A 25,302-nucleotide genomic window follows, 5' to 3' on the forward strand; every position below is an offset into this window, starting at 1 on the left:
TGGGAACACAGACATTTTCGGAGCTGGAGCCGCCTGCGCCGGCGCCATTTTGTGCCTGTGGAGAAAGAGGCTCCAGAGGCGGCTGGAAGTGGACGGAGATCACCCGTGAGAGGGCGGCGTTGCGTCCCCGAGGTCCCCCCCGTGTCGTCCCCCAACCCCCCTCCGCGGTCAGCATGTGGTGAGGCCGGAGCCGCGAGAGAGCCGGGGAGAGGAAGCGCAGTCGGAAGGGAGGCGGGGTGTCGAGAGCGGCTTCAGCTTCGGCGGCGGCGGACCTCGGAGGGGGGCCGCGGCGCAATGTCAGAGCCGACGCCGGCCGAGGCCGGTACCGCGGGGGCCCGGGAGGACGCCTGTCGGGATTACCAATCATCCCTCGAAGACCTGACCTTCAATAGCAAACCGCACATCAATATGCTGACCATTCTAGCCGAGGAGAACCTGCCCTTCGCCAAGGAGATCGTCTCTCTCATCGAGGCCCAAACCGCCAAGGTTTTTATACACCCCGCAGCCTCCTATTCTTCTAATACTCCCTGATTTTAGTGTCAGCCTCATCCCAGGTCTCGCTTCCATCCAAAGGGGGACAGCGTTCCTCTCCAACCCTCCCCCCTCCAACTCTGGCTCGGTCTTGGGCCCAGGCTTCGAGCGTGGGCCTCCCTTGCGGGGAGGGAGTGGGGCGGGTGAAGGGTGGAGTCCCACTTCCGCTTACCAGCTCCCTATCTAGGCCACCGCATTGTAGAGCCCGACCCACGCTTCGAATAGAGCCCTTTGGGGAGGGGGGGGGTCTTGAAGGCAGTTGGTGGTGCGGGGAAGTTGAGAGTTAAAAGGATCTTAAGCCCCTGGGAAGGTGGGGAGTGGTTCTCCCCCCGCCCCCCGCTTCCCCCTCCCAGAACCCTTTTGGGTGATCGGTGCTGTGTGGGTTGGAAGGAGGTGAAGGGGGACCTGGGAGCGAGCTGTCGGGGGGTGGGCATAGGGCACTGGCCCCGAGTGGAGCAGCCGCTTGTTAGGAGCCCAACATGGCGCCTGCAAAGCACATGATGCAAAAGGGAAGAGAGAAGAATCCATTCCCTGCCAGCCAGGCAGCTGCTCACACCCGTCAGCCCCGTTTTGGGGTGGGGGCGGCTAGGTAGAACTTCCATTCTCCTCTCGGAGGGCTTTATTCGTCCCCCCAAATGGGAACTCGGGGTTGAGGGTGGGGTATGTGGGGGGGGGGGGGGGAGGGAAGGAGGTTTTATCCAACCTGTAGGTGGAGAACTGGCCCATTGGGTAACAAGTACTTGCAGTTTTTTTTTGAAAAGTTCAGTCCCTCCTCTTCCTTCTCTCTTTTTTCCTCCCTTCCCTGATAGTGGAGACGTGCTTTTTTTCTTCACCCCTTGACAGAAGTGGTCCTCTGCCACCCTGTATTTCCCTGTAGTCCTCCTGTTCTGTGCATTCATGTGGGAGTGATATGTCACTTAAAGTTACTGTTCAACTTGGTTATCATAATGAGTTCTAATAGTTTCCCAGCACTACGTTTTAAGTTCTTTTTCAAGCTTGTACTTACGGCTTAGTTTTTTTCTAGTTGTTAGTGATTGAAATGATCAGGATGAGCCTCCTTTTAGCAGAGTGAACCCCTTTTAAAAGGCCACTTTAACAACAACCACCAAATATATTGTTTAGAGGCGGTTTCTGTCTAGTGTAAAACTGAGTGGTCTGACTAATAAATGGTTTTGAAATGTGTGCTTGGTATTATAAAATTTGTGAATAAAACATATAAAATATGTATTTGTCTTTTTTATTTACCTTTGTAAGGTGTAGAATCTGCTTCCAAGACTTATTTTTATTTATCTACGTGGTTGTGTGTTTTAAACAAAAGTCTTTAAGTGACTTGGGTTCATTCTTTAGGTTCCATCCACTCTTGGGTAAATCCATTCACAAGATACACGGTTTCAGGTGGTCCTTTCATACCTTAATTTAAAGAGGATAAAAAATAAGGTTTCTTTTTGTGTGTGCGGGTGTTTTTTTTTTTTTTTTTTTAGGGCCCAACAAGTTTTTCATGCTCAGTCTGGCAGCTAAAATACAAGCCTTCATTCTCTTTTTCCTGTGAATGTTGGTGTCAAACAGCTATTGTTCTTTTTTTAAAGTATGAGGTTTAAAAAGGAAGCATTCCTCATACTCAACATCCTTTTTATTGATACCACAAACATGTTGGACATGAAAACTTAATTTTTGCCTTGTTGAAGGCTTAACTTGACACTGAATGCCTTTTTTAACAAATGAAACCACTTGCATTTTTAAAAAATAACATTGATTTTTAAAATCTAAATACCTAGTATTTGGGGGGGATTACTAATATTCCACAGAACCTATTATTTAGTAGCTCAGGTTGTCACTCAAGTTTCTTTGCTGGGTTTTATGGATCCTGAAGATCTTCGAGAAGTGAAAAGTAAATGCTGAATATTGTGGTCACATTAAAACTTGTATTTGTGTATGGCTACACAGAGTGGTGAAAATGGATGGACTATTTGCTGATAAAAGACAGCTAAAAAATTTTTTGGCACACGTTTCCTGATTATTTTTGTAAAGCCAGATTGAGGAAAAGATGTAAAAGTCACTTTGGGGAAATACCTTAATCGGTTGGGGTTGAGGGTGAGGGGAGGGATTTTCTGTCCTTTGGTAGCAAACTGGCTTGGTTTTGTGTTTCTGGAGGTGGATGTTTGTGTCCTTATTCTCTAGCATCTCAGCATTGCTAAACTTAAGGATTCACACTTAATTTGACTCCTCCCATGAGACAGTAGTGAAAAAATATTACATACAGGATTCAGTGTACAATAAAAAATTAGCCTACTGAACAGATTTTGGTTTTATAGAGAGCCTGTTATTTTCATAAGGATCACAATGACTAAAATGGTGTAAAACATGACATGGTAAGATACACAGCAATAAAGCATTTGACATGTTGATTCTTAATTTACCCACATGCAGTGGGCTTGTGAACCCTTTTATTAGAAGTACCAGAAAAGAAATGTTTCATACAAGGTTATTCAAAGGTTTCCTTAGTCAACTTTGGTTGTAGTAAAGGTTATCAGAAGCAAGAGCACTTCTACACACTTCTATGGGCAATTGGTTTTGTGAAATATGATGGAATTGTATACTGCAGAACTGTGAGCCTACCCTAGCTTCAGGTAGCTATGGGTAAGTGTTGTTCAGGGTTAAGATTCCTATACACGTGGGATGGGTAAATGGGGATAATTTTTTTTTTTTTTTTTTTAAATCATGGTTGCTCCTGTGGAGTCGGATTTAACACTTAGTTTATATGGTGTGTCTTAATGCTCCTCAGCAAGTCTGTGAACCTGCTGATGCTTTCTGGAAACTTGCTGTGCCTTCTAAAGCCAGTGATGGGTAGACATTCCAGTTGAACTGGGGCAACATTTGTTTGCTTTGGAAAGGGCCACCTGTATCCGCATCACCACACTGGCTCTGCACAAATTTAGAACCTCTGGTTTGTGCATGTCAGAGGAAAAATAATTTCGACGGAGAGTCCATGCTGTGAAGAAAATCTTCAGGACAAATCCTGGTTTCCAGAGTCAAGTTCAACCTGATTTACATGACTCAGCGGCCGCTCCATCCAGTTTTTCTTGTATCAGTAACAACTTGCACCTTCCTGCAAGTTTAAAAGTGGTGTTTTTTTTTGCCATTAACTTCATATGTGAAGTATACTTGATTTCTTTGTACATTGGATTATAGAGAAATAATCCTAATGATTTTACAGGTTACAAAAGCTTCATAGACTTTAACATATAAAATATGCTTATGGAAATTAGGGTTTCTGCCAGAAGTCTAAAAACTTCATTGAGTCTAGGTACACCATTATTAATGTGGGTCACAAAGCTTATACTTGGATTGCAGAAAATATCTCCCTCCTACTTTTTGGTCACTTAAAACAGGTCTTTATCATATGAACCTGAAATTCTATTGAGTGTTAAATGAATAAACTAGAGATTAAGGTTTTCTTAATGGTGATTTTGAGCTTATTTTGTATGCTCAGCTAAAGATCACTGTAAGAAATCAGTACTTGATTGACCACAAATGTTTCATAAACGTTAATTTTAAATTATCAACAAAAATAGAGGTCTGTATTGTATGTTTAAAAATTCACTTTTAAAAGTATTTTTTGGTGGCAATTCATTATACTAAACTTATCAGTTTCTTTTTATTCAGGCTCCTTCCTCAGAGAAGCTTCCTGTTATGTACCTTATGGATTCTATCGTGAAAAACGTTGGACGAGAGTATCTCACTGCCTTTACTAAAAATCTAGTTGCAACATTTATTTGTGTGTTTGAAAAGGTATATATGCATTTAGAAACATTTGAATTTAAAAAAAATGTGTTCCTGATTAAATAAATACTTGCCTTTGTGTTGGGTTTTCTTGGGTGGTGAAATGTTTTTTCTCTTGGACATTTACCAAGTACCATGCTAAAGTTAGCGTTTTATGTTAGATTTTTAACTCATTCTAGGAGTTTTATAATACCCATTCAAGATTAGATGACTTTGCTTTTATTTTTATATTTAAATTTATTTTTGGTAAGGGTATTACAGATGTCCCCTATTTTCTCCCCTGGTTGACTTTGATTTTAGATGGGCAAAAAGATCTGAAGCTATCAAGAGCATTTCAAATTTCATTGTTTACATTTCTAGTGTTAGGTTGTTGGCTATTCCTATCTGGAAAGAAAAAAAGTGTAATCTACCAGTGTGTCTTAACCTACCATTGATTTCTGAAACTTTTGTGATTTTTTTTGTTTGTTTCCTCTTGTTATCCATTCAAGTATGTTTTATATGAATGTTCTAGGTGTGTGTGAATGGTGGACCAGTTAATTGCCGTAGGTTATATTGGAAATACTTTTTAACTTCTTAGTGTTTAGAAGAAAGGTTTGTTCTAGACCTAGAGATTGTACATTCCTTCAATAACATTGTATCTGGTAGTTTGGTAAATACAGTTATGTGGAGGAGGCCAAGGGATTTGCTGAAGTAATTATCTTCCTGTTAGGCTTTATCTTTCAAATTTAGTAAAAGGGCATTTATAAGATAATTAGGTTTAGAGATTGTTTCCTAACAAGAAATTTGGTAGTTCTTATATTTAGAAGTACTTGTGTTTGGAGGAAACTTAAGAGTTGTCAGACTAGTAGAATTGGGATTATTTTGAAAGAACTATTCATTATCAGATAGTTTTACTTGCTTGTTAGAACAGAAAAAGTAGTTGCTACTTGAGCAATTTTTTCCCCTTTAAATTCCTAGAGAAAGTAAATACCGCTAAGTAAGTACATGCAGAAGAAATTTGGAAAGCTATATTTCAGATTGTGTTAAGGAGCTTGTTAATAGTGTATTGTAGACCTTTTCTAAATACTGCTTACCTGAGCCTATGGCCTTAAGGAGAAGTTAACTCTGCATTATAGAAGTTGGGGAGCTAAACCAATTTGGCTTCAGTTTCAATATGTTCAAATTCATTTGGGTGTTTGATAGAATATCTTTACTGAATCTAACTGGGCCTGAAGACCTTACAGTTGATGAAAGTGACCTTGTAGTATAATTATTATCTGAAGACTTGAATGTAGTCAAGGCTTTATTATCCTGAAGTTAAATACCTTAGGTTTCTCTGATGGCCAATTTAAAAAATAGTTATGCCCATCATAAGCATGAGCAGTTAAGTTATAAAACTAAGCTCATCAGTGGGTAAGATTTTGAATTTTATTAAGGTGCCTTCCACACCACAAATGGTTTGTTCTGAGGTATCAACCGTATTGTATTGCAGAAGATGGGTTAGTGAGATAGTTTTGTCTTAATTTTAACTTTGTACTACCATGTAAATAATTTAAGAAATTTAAGCCATCAGGTAAACTGTTCCCTAGTTTTATGGTCTTATGTTTTGTCCAGAGTAAGAATAACATTAGGAATGCTATTTTAAGACCTAAAATTTGAAAACATTTTGCACTTTTTTTTTCAATGGGCCTCTTTAATTTCCTACAAGCAAATGCAAGAAAGTCCATTTATAAGTCTTCCACATCTGCATTCTGGCCATAAGGGACTTTGAGGTTTTTCTGAAGCACATCACATGAGCGTCTCTGGGCTCTATCTGCATATAGTAGTTCTTTGTCTCAGTAATCTCAAAGCCAAACTTCCTGTATAATTGTACTTTTAAAAGTAGAAAGACTTGCCTAGTGGTTTGCTTTCATGAAGGCTAGGTGATGACAACTTTAATTTTTCTAATTTTTTTTTTCCAGGGAGAAATTTCTTTAACGTTTATAAACTATATCGAATACTTACTGTTGTACATATATTTATGAATGAGCAGTGTGAGTGCTCTATGTAAAGTAGAGAAGAGACTGATCTAGCTTTATACTTAATATTTAAAACATTCTATAGTGACTTAACAAGCCATAGAATTGTTCTGTTGTTCTAGGTGGATGAAAATACTAGAAAAAGTTTATTTAAATTACGTTCCACATGGGATGAGATATTCCCATTGAAGAAACTTTATGCCCTGGATGTCAGAGTCAATTCATTAGATCCTGCTTGGCCTATTAAACCTCTACCCCCCAATGTGAATACATCTAGCATCCATGTGAATCCTAAATTTTTAAATAAATCGGTAAGTTTTACATGAATGGTGTATAACTAATATTTTCAACTATCAAATTTTGACTTTTCTAAAATTTCTTGCTAGAAAGATGAAAAATATCCTGTGCTTGAAACAGTTTAAATTTGTTTTTTTCTCTTCAGGTTCACAGTACATTTAAAAATATGTTCTTGTTTAGGTATAACATATTATACGACTTTGGATTTTAAATTCCTGAAAAATTTTCTGTGTGTTTTTAAACATGATTGGCCATTTAAAATTATGGATGGTATTTATTAAGAGATAAACTCATAATTTTCAGTTCCCTCTTAACTTCCTATTTAGCTGTGATACATAGTTTTTTAACAAATAATTTTCTCTCATAGCCTGAAGAGCCTTCAACACCTGGCACAGTGGTCACTTCCCCTAGCATCTCCACTCCTCCAATTGTTCCTGATATACAAAAGAATCTTACCCAAGAACAACTAATAAGGCAGCAGTTACTTGCAAAACAAAAACAGTTATTAGAACTTCAGCAGAAAAAGCTGGAGCTTGAACTAGAGCAAGCTAAAGCACAACTGGTAAGTACAGGAAATCTACATTTTTAATATTTCAATCATGTCTTCTGATAGAGGAGTAATTATTTTGTGTTTGAATTCTCTTAACATGTTACTTTTATTAATAGTGTATTTTCCCACTTATATTTCACAAATTATGGTGCATTAGAGCAAATTTTTATATCCTTATTGTAAAACTCGAATATAAACTGTACACTATGTTCTTCTCAAGTACTTTTCTTTGGGTTGCTATCTTTGTAGATAACACCTTAGTTAACAATTAAATCATGTAGATTTAGTATCAGTCCCAGTATGGTCAGTGTGTTGTGGCGAATGTTTTTGCAGTCTTGAATCTTTTATGAGCTTGTGCTTCATGAGCAGAAGTCAGGTTCCTAGAAGGAAACAAGAGAAAAGCCACCATAAAATTAACGACTAGGAAGATTACATGTTCATGTGCAGGAATGACTTTATACAAAGTTATTTTACTTGGCACTTAAGTTTGAGAGTGGGAAGTTCACAAAGGGAGTTTTGTACATTTATTATTAGTGCCACTTTTTCAATCTACCTAGAGATTATATTATAAAATCCCAAAGTAAAGGACTAGTAAGAAATGACAGGCCACATAGGTAGATGAACTTTCTCTTTTCACTTTAATCTCCACTTAAACATTAAAAGTATTCAATGTGAAAACAGTATTAAATAAATGTATTTATTGAATAAAGCATATTCTAGATTTCAATTTCTTATAGATAATCTGCATGTTTTACAGTATTAACATGAACATTTACTTTGTATTTCAGGCAGTTTCTCTTAGTGTTCAGCAGGAGACATCCAACTTAGGTCCTGGATCTGCACCATCCAAATTACATGTTTCACAAATTCCCCCTATGGCAGTTAAAACTCCCCATCAGATTCCTTTGCAACCTGAAAAAAGCCGTGCAGGTCCATCCTTACAAATTCAGGACTTGAAAGGAACAAACCGGGATCCCCGTCTTAATAGGATGAGTCAGCATTCTTCTCATGGAAAAGATCAAAGTCACAGAAAAGAATTCCTAATGAATACATTAAACCAATCTGATATTAAGACAAGTAAAACTATACCTTCTGAAAAACTAAATTCATCCAAACAAGAAAAAAGTAAATCAGGTGAAAAAATAACCAAGAAAGAACTTGACCAGTTAGATTCTAAATCTAAATCTAAATCTAAATCACCATCACCTTTGAAAAACAAATTCTCTCACACAAAAGACTTGAAAAATCAAGAATCTGAATGCCCAAGGGTGTCTGACATGAGTAAGAGAGATCCAAGATTAAAAAAACATCTTCAAGATAAGGCTGATAGCAAAGATGATGATATAAAAGAGAAGAGAAAAACTTCAGAAAAAAAAGATAAAGATGAGCATATGAAATCATCTGAACATAGACTGGTTGGAAGTCGAAATAAAATCGTTAATGGCATTGTACAAAAACAAGATGTAATAACGGAAGACTCAGAAAAACAGGGAACAAAACCAGGGAGATCAAGTACTAGAAAGCGATCAAGATCGAGATCACCCAAGTCTCGGTCACCAATTATACATTCTCCTAAGAGAAGAGATAGGCGATCACCCAAACGAAGGCAAAGGAGTATGTCTCCAACCTCGACAGCCAAAGCTGGAAAGATTCGCCAATCTGGATGTAAGCAGTCACATATGGAAGACTTTATGCCACCTTCCAGGGAAGAAAGAAATGCTAAGAGAAGTACTAAACAGGATGTTCGAGATCCAAGGCGAATAAAAAAGACTGAAGAGGAACGACCGCAAGAAACTACAAGTCAGCATTCTACAAAGTCAGGCACTGAGCCGAAGGAGAATGTAGAAAATTGGTCAAGTTCCAAGTCTAACAAAAGATGGAAATCTGGTTGGGAAGAAAATAAAAGGTAGGATGTTCACATTTTAAATCAAGTGAAATAATATGTGCATTTTAAAATACAGTGTTAACTTAAAAATTGGATAATGTTCATAGGTTGCTGTAATTGTTGCTTTATTTTTTCACTTCTTAGGACATCATGGGTTAAATATCATTATTACTCCTATTTTACAGATTAGGAAAGTGAAGTTTAGAAAGGTTAATCTATGTAAGGCTGCATACCCAGGACATGAAAGAATTAGAATTTATCTGATTTTCCTGACTTAAGATCTTGTGCTCTTAATTAACTTTTATGATTACATATAATCATTTTAACTAGATTCTTTGAAAAGGATTCTTAAATGTGGTCCTGAGTATTTAAATTTTATGGAGTAACATAACTGCTTTTATGGTTTCAGCTTACAACAAGGTGACGACCATAGTAAATCTCCTCATCTAAGGCATAGGGAAAGCTGGTCAAGCACTAAAGGAATTTTGTCACCTCGAGCCCCAAAGCAACAGCATCGATTAAGTGTAGATGCCAATCTTCAGATTCCTAAAGAGTTAACTCTTGCAAGCAAAAGAGAATTACTTCAAAAGGTAGTTACTATGATCCCATGTATTCAATATTGTTTTTGTCTAAATATTTTGTAAGTACTTTTTATATTTAAAATACTTGATTTCTTTTTATCGTCCCATGCAGACGAGTGAACGTTTAGCATCTGGTGAAATTACACAGGATGAGTTCCTTGTTGTTGTGCATCAAATTCGACAGCTATTTCAGTATCAAGAAGGTAAACATAGATGCAATGTACGCGATAGTCCTTCAGAAGAAAATAAAGGTGGATTAAAAAAGAAACCTCTCTTATCTGATGCTGAATTAACCTACTATGAACATAAAGCAAAACTGAAAAGGACACAGGTTCAGCATTCATTTCCAAGACTTGATCTCTTAGATCCTGATATTTTTGACTACCCTTTGACTGATGCCTTGTTGTCTGGAATAGAATGTGAGCCATCCAAAAGTAAACATGCAAGTAGGAATAGTGGAGCACAGTTTGACAGAAAAGAACAATTTAGTGAAAGAGCAAGACGTCTTTCTCCTATATCTGGGAGTCGTTCTTATGCTGAGAATCTTTCACCCCATGAGGGCCGGAGAAGACATGACGAGCAAGTCTCTGCTAAAGGTAGAAAGTTAAATCAGATTATGCCTATTGAATCACACAGCAGTGAAGGGAAAATGAACAGCTAAGTGGGGATGGATTTTTTGTGACTGTTCAGACTACCTTTTTTTGTTTCAACTTGTTTTTCCCTCAGAGGGAAGGGAAGAGAGTTAATACTTATAAAACCAACTATATGTTAGGTATTTTACTAGGTTCTTTATATATGTAATCCGATTTAACCCTCACAACAACCCAGTGAAATATATATTATCCCCATTTTATAGATAGGAAATAAGACCAGAGAAGTTTAACTTGCTTTAAAAAAATAATTAGTAAGTTGACAGAATGGGGATTTTTAAAATCCAGGTGTGTCTGACTTTAGAGGGCATCATTTTACCGGCTGTTTTGATGTTGTCTTTTCCCTCCCCTGTAATGAAGTGAGATAGTTATGGATATTTTTGGATAAGCATTTACATGAATGTAGAAAGATTTGAAGATAATTTTATATAAATTCAGATTCAAGGAAAATAATTTATTTTCTTCTTAAAAGGTGTGCGAGAAGAGCAGAGGTCACCATTCAATGATCGTTTTCCACTTAAGCGACCTAGATATGAAGATGCAGATAAACCATTTGTAGATAGCCCAGCATCACGATTCGCCGGCCTCGATACAAATCAGCGACTTACAGCATTAGCTGAAGACAGACCATTATTTGATGGACCTAGTAGGCCATCAGTAACAAGAGATGGCCCAACCAAGATGATTTTTGAAGGACCTAATAAATTAAGCCCTAGAATTGATGGACCTCCTGCACCAGGTTCTCTTCGATTTGATGGGTCACCTGGACAAATGGGGGGAGGTGGTCCTTTGAGATTTGAAGGACCACAAGGTCAGCTAGGAGGCGCATGTCCTTTGAGATTTGAAGGTCCTCCAGGACCAGTAGGGACACCTTTGCGGTTTGAAGGGCCAATTGGTCAAGCAGGCGGAGGTGGTTTTCGGTTTGAAGGTTCCCCTGGTCTGAGGTTTGAGGGATCTGCAGGTGGCCTACGATTTGAAGGACCAGGGGGCCAGCCTGTGGGTGGGCTCAGGTTTGAGGGACATCGGGGTCAACCTGTGGGAGGTCTGAGGTTTGAGGGACCTCATGGTCAGCCTGTGGGTGGACTTAGATTTGATAATCCCCGAGGTCAGCCTGTAAGTGGACATAGATTTGAGGGGGGTCATGGTCCATCAGGAGCTGCAATTAGGTTTGATGGACCTCATGGTCAGCCAGCAGGTGGGATCAGATTTGAGGGCCCTTTGCTACAGCAGGGAGTTGGAATGAGGTTTGAGGGCCCCCATGGTCAGTCAGTAGCTGGTCTGAGGTTTGAAGGACAACATAATCAACTTGGTGGAAACCTTAGGTTTGAGGGTCCACATGGTCAACCAGGGGTTGGGATCAGGTTTGAGGGACCCTTAGTCCAACAAGGAGGTGGAATGAGGTTTGAGGGTCCTGTACCAGGAGGTGGACTGAGAATTGAAGGGCCTCTGGGTCAAGGTGGTCCAAGATTTGAAGGTTGTCATGCTTTAAGGTTTGATGGGCAGCCAGGTCAGCCATCACTCTTACCAAGATTTGATGGATTACATGGTCAACCAGGTCCTAGATTTGAAAGAACTGGTCAACCAGGCCCACAGAGATTTGATGGACCACCTGGACAGCAGGTTCAACCAAGATTTGATGGTGTTCCTCAAAGATTTGATGGTCCACAACACCAGCAAGCATCAAGGTTTGATATTCCCCTTGGTCTTCAAGGCGCACGATTTGACAATCATCCTTCACAAAGGCTTGAATCTGTTTCTTTCAGTCAGACTGGTCCATATAATGAGCCGCCTGGCAATGCTTTTAATGCCCCATCCCAAGGACTGCAATTCCAAAGACACGAACAAATATTTGATTCACCTCAAGGACCAAATTTTAATGGACCACATGGCCCTGGGAACCAGAGTTTCTCAAATCCCCTTAGCAGAGCTTCTGGACACTATTTTGATGAAAAGAATCTTCAAAGTTCTCAATTTGGAAACTTTGGCAATTTACCTGCTCCAATAACAGTAGGAAACATTCAGGCATCTCAACAGGTAAGTCTTGTATTTATTTTAAAATTAGGTTGTGTGGAGATATGAATCATTTTTAATGTTTTTAGGGTTTGAGGAAGGTCTTCAGGAGACAAGTTCATAGACTGGCAAGTTTTTAATGTACTTCAAAACCCCACATGCTAGGGAAGTGGGAAGAGAGTCTTAGGTCTAAAATTTGCAATTTCATTCAAAAATTGACTTTAACTATTCCAGTAGCTAGAGAAACCTCTCTCTCTCTTTCTCTCTTTCTCTCTCTCTCTCTCTCTCTCTCTCTCTCTCTCTCCCTAGCTAGAGAAACCCCCCCCTTCTCTCTCACACACACACACACACACACACACACGTGTGCACACACATTCACACTTTTTATTTTTTAATATGTTTTTATTGATTTCAGAGAGGAAGGAAGAGGGAGAGTTAGAAATATCCATGATGAGAGAGAATTATTGATTGCTGCCTCCTGCAAGTCCCCCACTGGGGATCGAGCCCACGACCTGGGCATGTGCCTTTGACCGTAATCAACCTGGGACCTTTCAGTTCGCAGGCCGATGCTCTATCCACAGAGCCAAACTGCCTAGGGCCACACTTTTTTTTTAATGGACTTTTTAGAGTAGTTTTAGGTTTACAGCAAAATCATGCTGTGTAGTATCGATATTTCCTTTATACTTCTTGCCTTCACACCTGGATAGCTTCCCCATTATGTTTTTGTTTGTTTGCTTTAGGCTACAAAGCTAGTAAAGTATTATATAATTGTGAGGGTGTTTTATAGATCTCTGCTACATTGTAGAACTGTGAGCCTTGATAAGCTTTAAAGTAACCATAGATCTTGTCTTTTTTAAAAAATTTTATTGATTTCAGAGAGGAAGGGAGAGACCTAGAGAGGGAGGAACACCAATGATGAGAGAGAATCATTGATTGGCTGCCTCCTGCACACCCCACACTGGGGATTGGGATTGAGCCTGCAACCTGGGCATATGCTGTGACCAGGAGTTGAACTGTGACCTCCTGGTTCATAGGTTTGACACTCAACCACTGAACCACACCGGCCGGGCTAAATCTTGTTTTTTAGATTGCTCTTTAAGAACTTCCTTAGTTTAAGTAAGAAAATCAAGTTGTCCATGCTTTTACAGCCTATGAATATTTTTCTTCCTCTCTTCCTACTTTGCAGCACCTTCCCAGTCATTCCAGTCAAATAGAAATATTTGATATTAGTATCAACACAGCAAACCTGTGACTTCCCGCCCAAATGTATTCATTTTATCACCTAAATATGTACAGTCACTTGTTGGTATTCTTTTGCACTTGCTAACACTTTCTTACTATGACAAAATCATGTTATACTAGTAACATTGCATGGAAGAAAATGTAAAACTAAAAGATTTTTAAAATCACATTATAAGCATCACTATTTTTTAAAATATTTTTATTGATTTCAAAGAGGAAGCGGGGGGGAGGTAGAGAGAGATAGAAACATCAGTGATGAGAGAGAATCATTGATTGGCTGCCTCCTGCATGCTCCCTACTGGGGATCAAGCCCGCAACCCAGGCATGTGCCCATGACCGGAATCAAACCTGGGACCCTTCAGTCCGCAGGCTGATGCTCTATCCCCTGAGCCAAACCGTCTAGGGCTTAAATATATTTTTATTGGTTTCAGAGAGGAAGGAAAAGAGGGAGAGAGAGAGAGAGAAACATCAATGATGAGAGATAATCATTGATCAGCTGCCTCCTGCACGCCCCCTACTGGGGATTGAACCTGCAACCCCGGCATGTGCCCTTGATCGGAATGGAACCTGGGACCCTTAAGTCTGCAGGCCGACGCTCTATCCACCAGCTAGGGCACATTATAAGCGTTATTGATAGAAAGCAAACTTCTGTTGATATCCAATAATTTGAAAAAAAAATTGTTCTGCATAGATTTACTCTGTTGTGTGTTCTTAAAAGAAATGATACTGACATATTTAGGAGTGGGACTTGACTAAGTCTTGCTTGGTACATTATACTAAATTGGGTTTTTTTATATATACATACCACTGAAAGTTAACATGGATACTGAATAAGGCTTATGAATGGATAATTATTTACACAGCGGAAACATGTTGAAGTCCTACCTCATTCTGAACTACAAATACAGTATTTGTATGCCTGCACAATACTTACTTCATTTTTTTTAACATTCTCTTGATGTCTTTTACAATCTGCTTTGTAACCCAAAGTATTATGGCCAAGCAAGATGATCACAAAAGAGTTCAGATTGCTAATTAAAACTGGCTTTTGACACCTGATGTTCAGGAGTTCTGGTCTCATTTTTGCTGCTAACTCTAGCCATTATGACTATGTATAGGTCACATCTCTGGATGTCAGTTCTTCTATTTGTAAAATAAGAGAAAGCACGAGCAAGTAAAGTGACTTGTGTAAGGTCACACAGCTAGTTGTTACTGATACTTTCATGGTGTCTTCAACTTTTCAAAGAAGCTTCACATCCATTCCCAGTTCTTTATGATTCTATGAAACAGATTTGGGAAGGTGTTATTGTTCCTTTTTTTTTGTAGAAAGCCTATAAGTGAAGTGACCCAGTCAGGTTTCACTTGTAAATATTTATTATCGTAGAAACCAGGCCTTAACATGTATGTGAATGTTTTTATGTGGTAAGTATGTTAAAGTTTTACTTAAAATATGGAACAGATGTTCTTAAAACCAATGTTTCTCTTAAAGGTTCTGACTGGTGTTGCTCAACCAGTACCATTTGGCCAGGGACAACAATTTTTACCAGTTCATCCACAAAATCCTGGAGCATTTGTTCAGAATCCTTCAGGTATGTACTTGCTGACCTTTGTGTTTTTCAAAAGGCAAATAATTATTGTCTCGTTGAATAGCTACTGAGTTTGTTTACACTGTTGATGTGTTCACACTGATCCTATTTACAACTAGGGATGGTTAGCCAGGACTAGTAGACCATTTAAAAGGGGAGGAATGAAACCTATTGGAAGCTGGAAGGTGTGTGTGTGTGGTGGGGTGGGGGTGGGGGTGGGGTGGGGGGGGGGATGTGATACTTATGTTAAAGTGATAAATGGCAAACCTCAGAAATCTCATTATTTGATATTTTATGTATATGTGTGATGATTCAGTAAACTTCAAGTAAATACTGGGGATATTACTTTATAAAGTTGATCCATTTATATGTCTTTATGGGCACTCAAATAATAATTATACCCAACATGTTAAAAGAGTAGAAAAAAACTGTGTTTCTCTAGCCAGGTACACTGAAAAGCATCTTTGTTACTCTGGGGTGAAGCATAATAATATCGTTATGGGTATAATAACAATATTGGATACAAGGGCTATAAAAATAAATTTTGTTTTTTGAATATATTTTTATTGATTTCAGAGAGGAAAGTAGAGAGAGAGAAAAATCGATGAGAGAGAATCATTGATCAGCTGCCACCTGCATGCCCCCTACTGGGGATAGAGCCCACGACTGTGACCTCCTGGTTAATAGGTTGGTGCTCAACCACTGAGCAACACCAGCTAGGCTGTTTTATTTTTGAATCTTCAGAAACATGCTTTAACATGGTACTATTCAGTTTACAAGGTTAGGGAGTTGTCCAAATCTTCTGAAGTAACTAGGGAAGTCCTAGCCAAGTACTAGTTTTTTTTTTTTTTTTTAATATATTTTATTGATTTTTTACAGAGAGGAAGGGAGAGAGATAGAGAGTTAGAAACATCGATGAGAGAGAAACATCGATCAGCTGCCTCCTGCACATCTCCTACTGGGGATGTGCCCGCAACCCAGGTACATGCCCTTGACCGGAATCGAACCTGGGACCTTTCAGTCCGCAGGCTGACGCTCTATCCACTGAGCCAAACCGGTTTCGGCAAGTACTAGTTTATTAATTAGTTTTTAAACAGTGTCATCATAAGGAATTCACTCAATTAATTTGAAAGCTTTTTGTTTTTAATTTCTAGTTTGATTAGGTTAATTAATGTTTTTTGGTATCATTGTAATGAAAGGGAAGGAAAGAATTTGGAATCTAAAGTCAGAAGACCAGCCTTGGAATTTCACTCTATTTCTAGATAGGCAAGGTTATTACCACAGATCCTCTCTGGGCTTCATTTTCTTCCTCTCTAGACAGAATATGATAAAAGTCAGTATTTGCCAGAAAAATTTTTATGAGATCATATATGCAAAAGTATTTTGTAACTTAAATACATTATATACATTCTAATGTATTTTACTTTAGAATTTAGTTTTTCTTGTTGGGTAGAGGATTTGTTGCATTGAGGTTAGTATGCAAAACTGCAAATTTAAAAACAAAAAGAAGCAAATACTATATGTAGTGCCAAACATCTTACTGCGTTAAAATTATGAATTCATTTAGTCCTCATAACAATCTAGGAACAATTATTATTACCCTTTTATAGGTAAAGGAGACAGGTACAGATAAACAACTTGATCATGTCACACAACTAAAATGTGGGATTTCTAGTTGGGATCTCAGGAGTCTGGTTCCATAGTTCATGTTTTATTTTTTTTTCATAGTTCATGTTTTTGATCACTAAACTTGGCCATCTAAAGACATGTAAATAGCTAGTTAGGACTAAGACAAATAATTCTAATGAAAGGTAAATGTTAAAGTAATGTGTGAAATGCTATTGTAATTGATGTCAGGGTTGATTTATTTATTCATTCATGTATTCAGACATTTAATTTGAATAGACATTAATTAGTCTCTGTGTCCAAGGCATTGTGCTAAGTGGAAGAGTATGCAGTGGTTAAGAGCAGGGATTATGTGTATTGTGGATGCAAATTGAATTTCTTCTCATGAAGGAATTTTTGGTGTTCCATAACCTTTTCTAGAAGTGTAATGAGATGCAGTGACATACAAACACATTGAAATAACCCTATGTAGTAAAGAGGTAATACGCAAATTGACCCTCACTCCGCAATGCCATCACAAGATGGCAGCGTGCACAGTGGGGGCAGGGCCGTGGGGGCGGGGCTGGTGGCCGCTCCAAGTGGCTTCCGCTGGGGTTCCTGTGGCCCTGTGAGGGTCCGGGGGTGGGGGAGGGTCCCAGTGGCGGCTGCTTCTTGCAACTTCTGCCAGGGCACCATGGGGGCGGGGCCCGGCATCCACTCCTGCGGCCCAGAGGTATGGGGCATTGGAGCGGCACTCCAGGACTCTGGGCCATCCCATGGCACATTGGCCACTCGGGATGGGACTCAGGGCAGTCCCATGGTGCCGTGGGGGGACGGGAGGAGGAGGGGTCCCGGGTCTCGCTTGATTTCGCGCAACAGGTCACTAGTACTTTTATAGTTGAGTGAAACAATCATAATTAGATTAGTGCTTAACAAACTATGTAATTGAATTGATTCCTCACCAGTGAGCTTAAGGAGATAATTTTTATCTCAATTATTGAAATTTTGATAATCCTCACGCCTATTTAGCAGTAGTTTGAACTGCTCTGCAAGTGCAATAATTCAGCAAAGGTCAGAGTGGCAGGTATACTTGGAGCCACATTGTTCATCTTCCTGCATTAGTTCCCCTGGATAGTCATGGGGGTGGAGGCTGAGGAAGTAGTACTTACACTTGGGCTTTGAGTATTCCCCCCTACCCCTCAGTATAGTCCAGGGGTGGGCAAACTTTTTGACTCAAGGGCCACAATGGGTTCTTAAACTGGACCGGAGGGCCGGGACAAAAGCATGGATGGAGTGTTTGTGTGAACTAATATAAATTCAAAGTAAACATCATTACATAAAAGGGTACGGTCTTTTTTTTTTTTTAGTTTTATTCATTTCAAACGGGCCAGATCCGGCCCGCGGGCCGTAGTTTGCCCACAGCTGGTATAGTCAGAAGATGAGGAATAAAAAATTTTAGATACAGTGGGGCCTTGACTTACGAGTTTAAAATTCGTTCCGTGACGGAGCTTGTAACTCAAATTACTCGTATGTTAAATCAATTTTCACCATTACAATGAATTGAATGCTGGGCTGATGTTGTGGCGTTCACTGTGACTGACATTCGCTGCGCCAACTAGCGGTGGGGTATCTGAAGCTGGCTCGTAACCCGAATTTTAGCTCGCAACTCAAAGCAAAAAATCGGCCGAGAGATGGCTCCTATCTTGAAAAACTGGTTAGTCGGGATACTCGTAAGTCAAGGCCCCACTGTAGTTGGAAATAGAAGTGGTTAGAAGTGATGTGTTCCATTGCATAGAAGGGAGTATGAGTATGAAGTATCTGTGTTTTTTAGTATTTATCCCAAAGTATATTTTTAAGAGGTGATGATTTACTTACCCATCTGTAAAGTTCATTTTAGGAGCTTTTGATGTAATTTATAGTCATCCTTAACAAGAGTTTGTAAAATTTATTGTTGATAGGACATCTTCAAGAAATCAAGAAACCTTTTCATGTTTAGTATAATTTATATCTTTAAGTTCTTCTTTCATTTTGAGACTCTTATTTTTTTAAAGGAGCCCTTCCTAAGGCATATCCTGATAATCACCTCAGTCAGGTGGATGTAAATGAATTATTTTCAAAACTGCTAAAAACAGGAATTCTCAAATTGTCCCAGCCTGATTCAGCTACAACACGTAAGTATGTTTCCATACTTCATCTCTACAAAGCTCCATTTAGTTATACAGGTGTATGATATAATATTATATAATGTAAGTTATAAAAGTTCTTACTTACAATCATTGAATTTTTAGGGTATTCTCTTTTTTTTTGGAAATCTAATAGAATTGGTTTATAATAAAATTATTTTTAAATTTTCTGAGATGGAATTATTAATTTTGTAGTGTACATTATTTCAATTTATTAACATTTCTATAGATAATGTACACTACATTATCTGTACACTACATTTTACTGTGTTAATTTAGTTTTTTTTTAAAAATATATTTTATTGATTTTTTACAGAGAGGAAGGGAGAGAGAGATAGAGTTAGAAACATCGATGAGAGAGAAACATCGATCAGCTGCCTCCTGCACATCTCCCACTGGGGATGTGCCCGCAACCCAGGTACATGCCCTTGACCGGAATCGAACCTGGGACCTTTCAGTCCGCAAGCCGACGCTCTATCCACTGAGCCAAACCGGTTTCGGCTAATTTAGTTTTTTACAAATAATTTGAATATTGCTGAAGTAAAATTTTGTGAAGATTGACTTTTACAAGGTCAAACCTAATATCACTTATCAAAATAAGTGATAAATATTTTGGCCAGTAAATAAATATAAGTTTAGAAGCACTGAATAGGCAATATGGGATTCTCTATTGCTTATAACACTATAGTATTCCCCTATAAAAAAATACGTGGAAGAATGGTATTGAGAAATTGGTGTATTTCTTTTCAATTGAAGAAGTAAATGAAGTTGCTGCTCAGCCTCCCACTGAAGAGGAGGAAGATCAAAATGAAGATCAAGATGTTCCAGATCTTACCAATTTTACAATTGAAGAGTTAAAACAGTATGTAAAATAATTTTCTTTCTAATTTTCTAAGATAAAAAGGGCAATGACTTTGCTAACAATGGACATTATTAGTGCTATTAATTTTACCCCTTATATACCCCTTTTAAAGTCTAGGAAGCCTGTTTTCTTTTTTTAAATGTTGTAAAATACACATAACATAAATTTAAGGAAGCCTGTTTTTAAATCCCCCTTTAAAATATGTTTGCACAAATACTTAGGCCCAAGGCTTCCCCCAAATTTCTATTTTGTCATATCTGTGTTTGGTGTAACAAATACAGATGGTTTAATTATTAGGTATTTATAATCACTGATCTTCTGTTTTATCTTAATCCTTATTATTTTTTCTTCATTGATATGCTTTTGGGGCTAAGAGAATTAAATTTTTGTACTATAGTATTTCAAAAAAATTTTTTAAATCTATTTTCCCTTTATAAGTAATATATATTTATTGTGGGAAATTAGAAAATAGAAATCAAGAAAATAAAATTACCTACAATTCCCACTTTACTGATAACCACTCTTAACCTTTGGTGCATATCTTTTTATAATTTTCTGTTGCCTATATTAGTTATAAAAGAACATTTAAATTCCATGGTTCCTAGCATTTACTTCTCTTATTTTCTTACAATATACATGCATACATGGTGGGGCAAAAATAGAGGTTTACAGTTGTGAGTACACGAATTTGTATTATTTTTAATGATTTATTGTATTACTTTCCATCCAAACAACTCTAAAGCTACTTTTGCTCCACCCTAATTTTTCTGATTTATCATTTTTCTTTTCTTAAAAATTAATTGAAATTTTTTATTGAATTTATTGGAGTGACATTGGTTAATAAAATTATAGGTTTCAGGGGTGATTTATCACATTTTTTGATTTATCATGTTTAGAAGTCTTTTGACTTTCTGAAAGTGAAGATTTAGCTTGTTCTCTTACTGTTTTATGAATTTTCTTCTATAGTTATATAACCATTTTTTATTAAATCATTCACTATTAATATTATGACACTATTTATTTTGTTTGCTGTATACAAAGTACTCGTATATTGTCCTTTGCTTTATTTTGCTATTTAAAAAATTGTTTGGCCTTCCTAACTTCCCTGTTTGTGGATTTACTTGGTCCGTATACAATTTCATTCAAAGTAGGGAACCTCTAATTTTAAAAAATGATTCTTGCTGATTTCAGTTTCCCATTAGTCTTCTAATTTTTCTTTTTAGTAATCCATACAATTAGTGCTTCTGTACCTCTTCCAGTATTCTTTAGACCAGGGTGGAGCAGTTGAGTTACTGAGAACTTCAAAAATCTGGAGAGATGAACTCTAATTATTCTGCCATGTCTGTTTGCTGTGTCTGCCTTGATACTGACACTAGTCTAAGAACAGGCCAGCTATTGCTTTATTAGTTAGCACATGGTCATCCCATTTTTAGCCAAAAGGAAATAAGCAATTAGGCCAGGTCTGTCAATAATAGGATAGACTTCATGTTCCAAAATTCACCCAAGTTAAGGAAAGAGTGTCAGTAACATTATTTTGTCACATAATAATGGCATCAGCATTATTAAAATAATAGAAAATGGAAACATTTATAATTGTCTTTTTTTTCAAGTCCATTAAAAACTAAAGATTCTTTTTTTTGTTTTTTTTGAAACAGGCGTTATGATAGTGTTATAAATCGACTGTACACTGGTATTCAGTGTTACTCTTGTGGAATGAGGTTTACAACATCACAGACAGATGTTTATGCAGATCACTTGGACTGGCATTATCGGCAAAATAGAACTGAAAAAGATGTTAGCAGAAAAGTCACTCATAGACGTTGGTACTACAGTTTAACAGTACGTAATCCATATGTCTCTGAACTGTCAACCTTTAAATTCTATCATTCTAAAAGTATATTAGTTTAAATCAAGCATGTCAAAGGCTAACACTGGCCAAATAAACAAGGGTTAAGTTTATGTGGGCCGCAAAAAAAACAAAAGCTTCAATTTTCATAGAAATATAGGTTTATTTCGATAGAGATATGCTGAATACAAAGGTCTGAAATACATGATTAATCGTTAACATAATAGAACATTTTAATAAAAATTAATATTTCTTCTTGAACATTAACTTATCAGACATTGAATAACTGCACAAATTAATAAGCATAACACAAATAAACCCATTTTTCTTGTTCTCCGAAAGCGAAATATTTCCTATTGTATACACCAAACAAGTCAGTCCAAGAATAATGACGTGGCAATGGGCTGCTAAAATATTCGCTGCTAGTGTTAGTGGAGAGAAATGGTGTGCCGGTGTATAAGGGAAATGAATGTAACACGATTACAGTGATCAGTCATTAGCGAACGTTGTAGTTCATTATTAATAATTATGTATAAAAATTGTAAAAATTAAGTGACAAAATTTTTATTAAAACGTTTCTTACATACCATTATATTGGCTGGGCCGCAAATATATTCATTGTGGGCCACATGTGGGCTGCGAATTTGACATGCTTGGTTTAAATAATTGCTGGGATCTAACTTGTGAATGTTTTGAATAGTATTTGACCTCTAGAATATAAAAGGTTTTTTAAATAAAAGAAATTTGAACAGTATGTATTGTTTTTTGTTGAAATTAGAAAAGAACACAGATTTCTTCTAGATCTAAAATTCCAAGTTGCTATGACTGATTTTTTTTTTAATTGTACATAAAATTTATCTTTTTTAAATTTAGTAGTTGTAAGTCTAGAGGCAATGAAAAATTAATATTAAGGTCTTAAGTGTAATTAGTGGCTTTATATTGCCTATTAGTTATGGGGCTCAAAGAGAATACATACTTTTATTTACTTATTTTGACTCTTTTAAAACAAATATTGTTGAAAGAGAATGCATAATTTTATTTATTATTTTTTTAAAATATATTTTTATTGATTTTTTTTACAGAGAGGAAGGGGAAGGGATAGAGAGTTAGAAACATTGATGAGAGAGAAACATCGGTCAGCTGCCTCCTGCACACGCCCCACTGGGGATGTGCCCTCAACCAAGGTACATGCCCTTGACTGGAATCAAACCTGGGACCTTTCAGTCCCCAGGCCAACGCTCTATCCACTGAGCCAAACCGGTTAGGGCAAGAATGCATAATTTTAAATAATATTAAGGTATATTGTAGAAGGCACCCATACCTTTAAGTGGCATTATAATGAATATATGCAATAAAAGTTTAGGAACAAACGAAAATATCTTCTTTTAAATCAACTCCTTTTAAGGACTGGATAGAATTTGAGGAAATAGCTGATTTGGAAGAACGTGCAAAGAGCCAGTTTTTTGAAAAGGTGCATGAAGAAGTTGTGCTCAAAACTCAGGAAGCTGCTAAAGAAAAGGAGTTCCAAAGTGTACCGGCAGGGCCAGCTGGAGCAGTGGAGGTAAGAAAAGAATGTTAAATTTTCTACCTCTGGTCATGTCGCTCATTTCAAATAAACATTTATTTACATCTCTCTTTCAGTGATACTAAGATTTCGTGTAAGCTTTACTTTTCAGTTGTACTCTAATGATTTGATTTGGGGTTTTATAACCACTGTAGTTATTTACATAATATCTATCAGTGACTGATAGCAGTGAAATGTTTGCTTTTTTTCCGTGGAAGAATGCAAAATTCTTAGAACTTATTTTGTATCTGTCGTATGTCAAACATCGTTTAAACTTTCAGAAAGTTTTCCACTTAATGTTTATGTATTTTTACTTAATGTGTTCTATTAGTACATTTCATTTTATATTACTCTATTTTAGAGTTGTGAAATCTGTCAAGAACAATTTGAACAATACTGGGATGAAGAAGAGGAGGAGTGGCATTTAAAGAATGCCATTAGAGTGGATGGAAAGGTAATTTTCAGTTTATAGGAAGCTTTAAAATTTGTTTTGTAGGGGCGTAGTTCACCACTTTGAAAGAGAAACGTTTTTGTTTTTAATAAAAAAATGGTATTTCAGAGGTATTGGAATTTAGTCAGTGTTTGAGTTGGAAGGGATCTTAGCAGTCATCTGGTTCTAGACTCATTTATATAAGAGTTTGCATAACTAGTTAATGATAAACCCAGGACTAGGTCTTCTGAGTCTAGATAGTCTTTCTGCCTAACCACACTTCATATTCTAAATTTCTGTTTCATTGAAACTGTTACTGCCTTGAAAGCATACTGTGTTACCTATTTAAATGCAGAAAGCCAACTTTAAAGAGAAATCAGGATGAAAAATGTTTTAATCCATTTTTGTAAACAACTGATTTTTGTCTTCTTTCCAAACATAGTTATCTTCTGGTTTAAATTAGAAAAGAAAATCTTACTTGAGTAGCCATTAGAAATGAATATACATGTGAATATCTACTTTTTTTCTTTTTGCTTCAGATTTATCATCCATCATGTTATGAAGATTATCAAAATGTAAGTTCTTTTTGGTTACTGTTCTCATTTACATTAATAAATTGTTATTTTTTGCATCAGAGCATTATTGCTATTTTAATCTTATATTGGTGTTAGATTGATAGAATCTGATTTAAATTTCTTTATTCCTTGCATTCCATTCACTTCAATCATGATGACGTCTTTCACTAGAGCACTAGTCATAGAGAAATGTGAGGAAAACAAAGATTTGAAGGATCATGATGGGACTAGGTTTCTAGAATTATGGGTAGCATATATTTTTTTCTTAAATACTTCACTCAGCCATGTAATATAGGAATACTTTTTAAATGGTGACACATGAAATCTGAAAAAGATATCAATGTGTTTCTCTTAGAAATTCAAACTTTTTTTTAAATAGTGCCCATTTTTTTAATCCAAACAATGGAATAGAACATACTGCCTTTCAAATATTTATTTCATGGGTTCAGAGAGGCAGTTTGGTAGATATATGTAGGCCATCAAAAAATCAGGCTTTTTAGTCTTGTTTTGTGGGGAAGCAGGTATTTCAGTTGCATGTGGTATATGAATGTTTCTTTGCCCATATTATTGTCCTATAAAACTCATTAAATTTTCATTTTGTAGACATCTTCATTTGATTGTACACCATCTCCCAGCAAGACACCAGTTGAAAACCCTTTGAACATTATGTTGAACATTGTCAAAAATGAATTGCAGGAACCCTGTGAAAGTCCCAAAGTTAAGGAAGAACAAATTGATACCCCACCAGCTTGTACAGAGGAGAGCATAGCAACACCCACTGAAATTAAAACTGAAAATGATACAGTTGAGTCAGTTTAAATAAAATGAGAAAGGTATGTTTTTCTTTTTTAAAAAAGCTGCTGTTTGGATGTAGGTGAAGAATTTTTTTATGTATATATAGAACTATCTATATAAATTGTCTAGCTGAGGCAGGGCCTTCAGCTATCATTTGGTTAATAAATACATTTTAGTATTTGCATATCCTACTGCCTGCACAGTTTCAGGTGCTTGTTGTGTGAAAGTTCTGTAGATGTGTGCAAATTTAACAAAATGAAATTGTATGTGTAAAAATGTACGATTTTCACTTGTGAAACTGTAAATTATAAATAAAAATATTTTTGCTACCCA

The 25,302-nt window shown here is 37.1% G+C and overlaps 1 protein-coding gene across 2 annotated transcripts; it reads left to right on the forward strand.

Moving 5' to 3' along the window:
* Window positions 1-25,302, forward strand: PCF11 (PCF11 cleavage and polyadenylation factor subunit). 2 transcript variants are annotated; one of them, XM_070425726.1, is made up of 16 exons: window positions 1-486; window positions 4,195-4,320; window positions 6,431-6,619; window positions 6,973-7,167; window positions 7,944-9,061; window positions 9,450-9,630; window positions 9,734-10,217; window positions 10,744-12,305; window positions 15,013-15,112; window positions 18,766-18,885; window positions 19,654-19,759; window positions 21,415-21,598; window positions 23,011-23,166; window positions 23,531-23,623; window positions 24,139-24,174; window positions 24,778-25,302. In XM_070425726.1, the coding sequence occupies exons 1-16, from the start codon at window positions 295-297 to the stop codon at window positions 24,991-24,993; spliced, it is 5,058 nt and encodes a 1,685-aa protein (XP_070281827.1). In that variant the 5' UTR covers window positions 1-294; the 3' UTR covers window positions 24,994-25,302. The 2 variants fall into 2 exon arrangements, with proteins under 2 accessions (XP_070281827.1, XP_070281828.1); XM_070425727.1 differs by having other exon boundaries at window positions 9,734-9,824.

This window comes from Myotis yumanensis, unplaced genomic scaffold, assembly GCF_028538775.1.
Source record: "Myotis yumanensis isolate MYYU_CA2020_CCGP unplaced genomic scaffold, mMyoYum1.0.hap1 SCAF_10, whole genome shotgun sequence".
Taxonomy (NCBI): Eukaryota; Metazoa; Chordata; class Mammalia; order Chiroptera; family Vespertilionidae; genus Myotis; species Myotis yumanensis.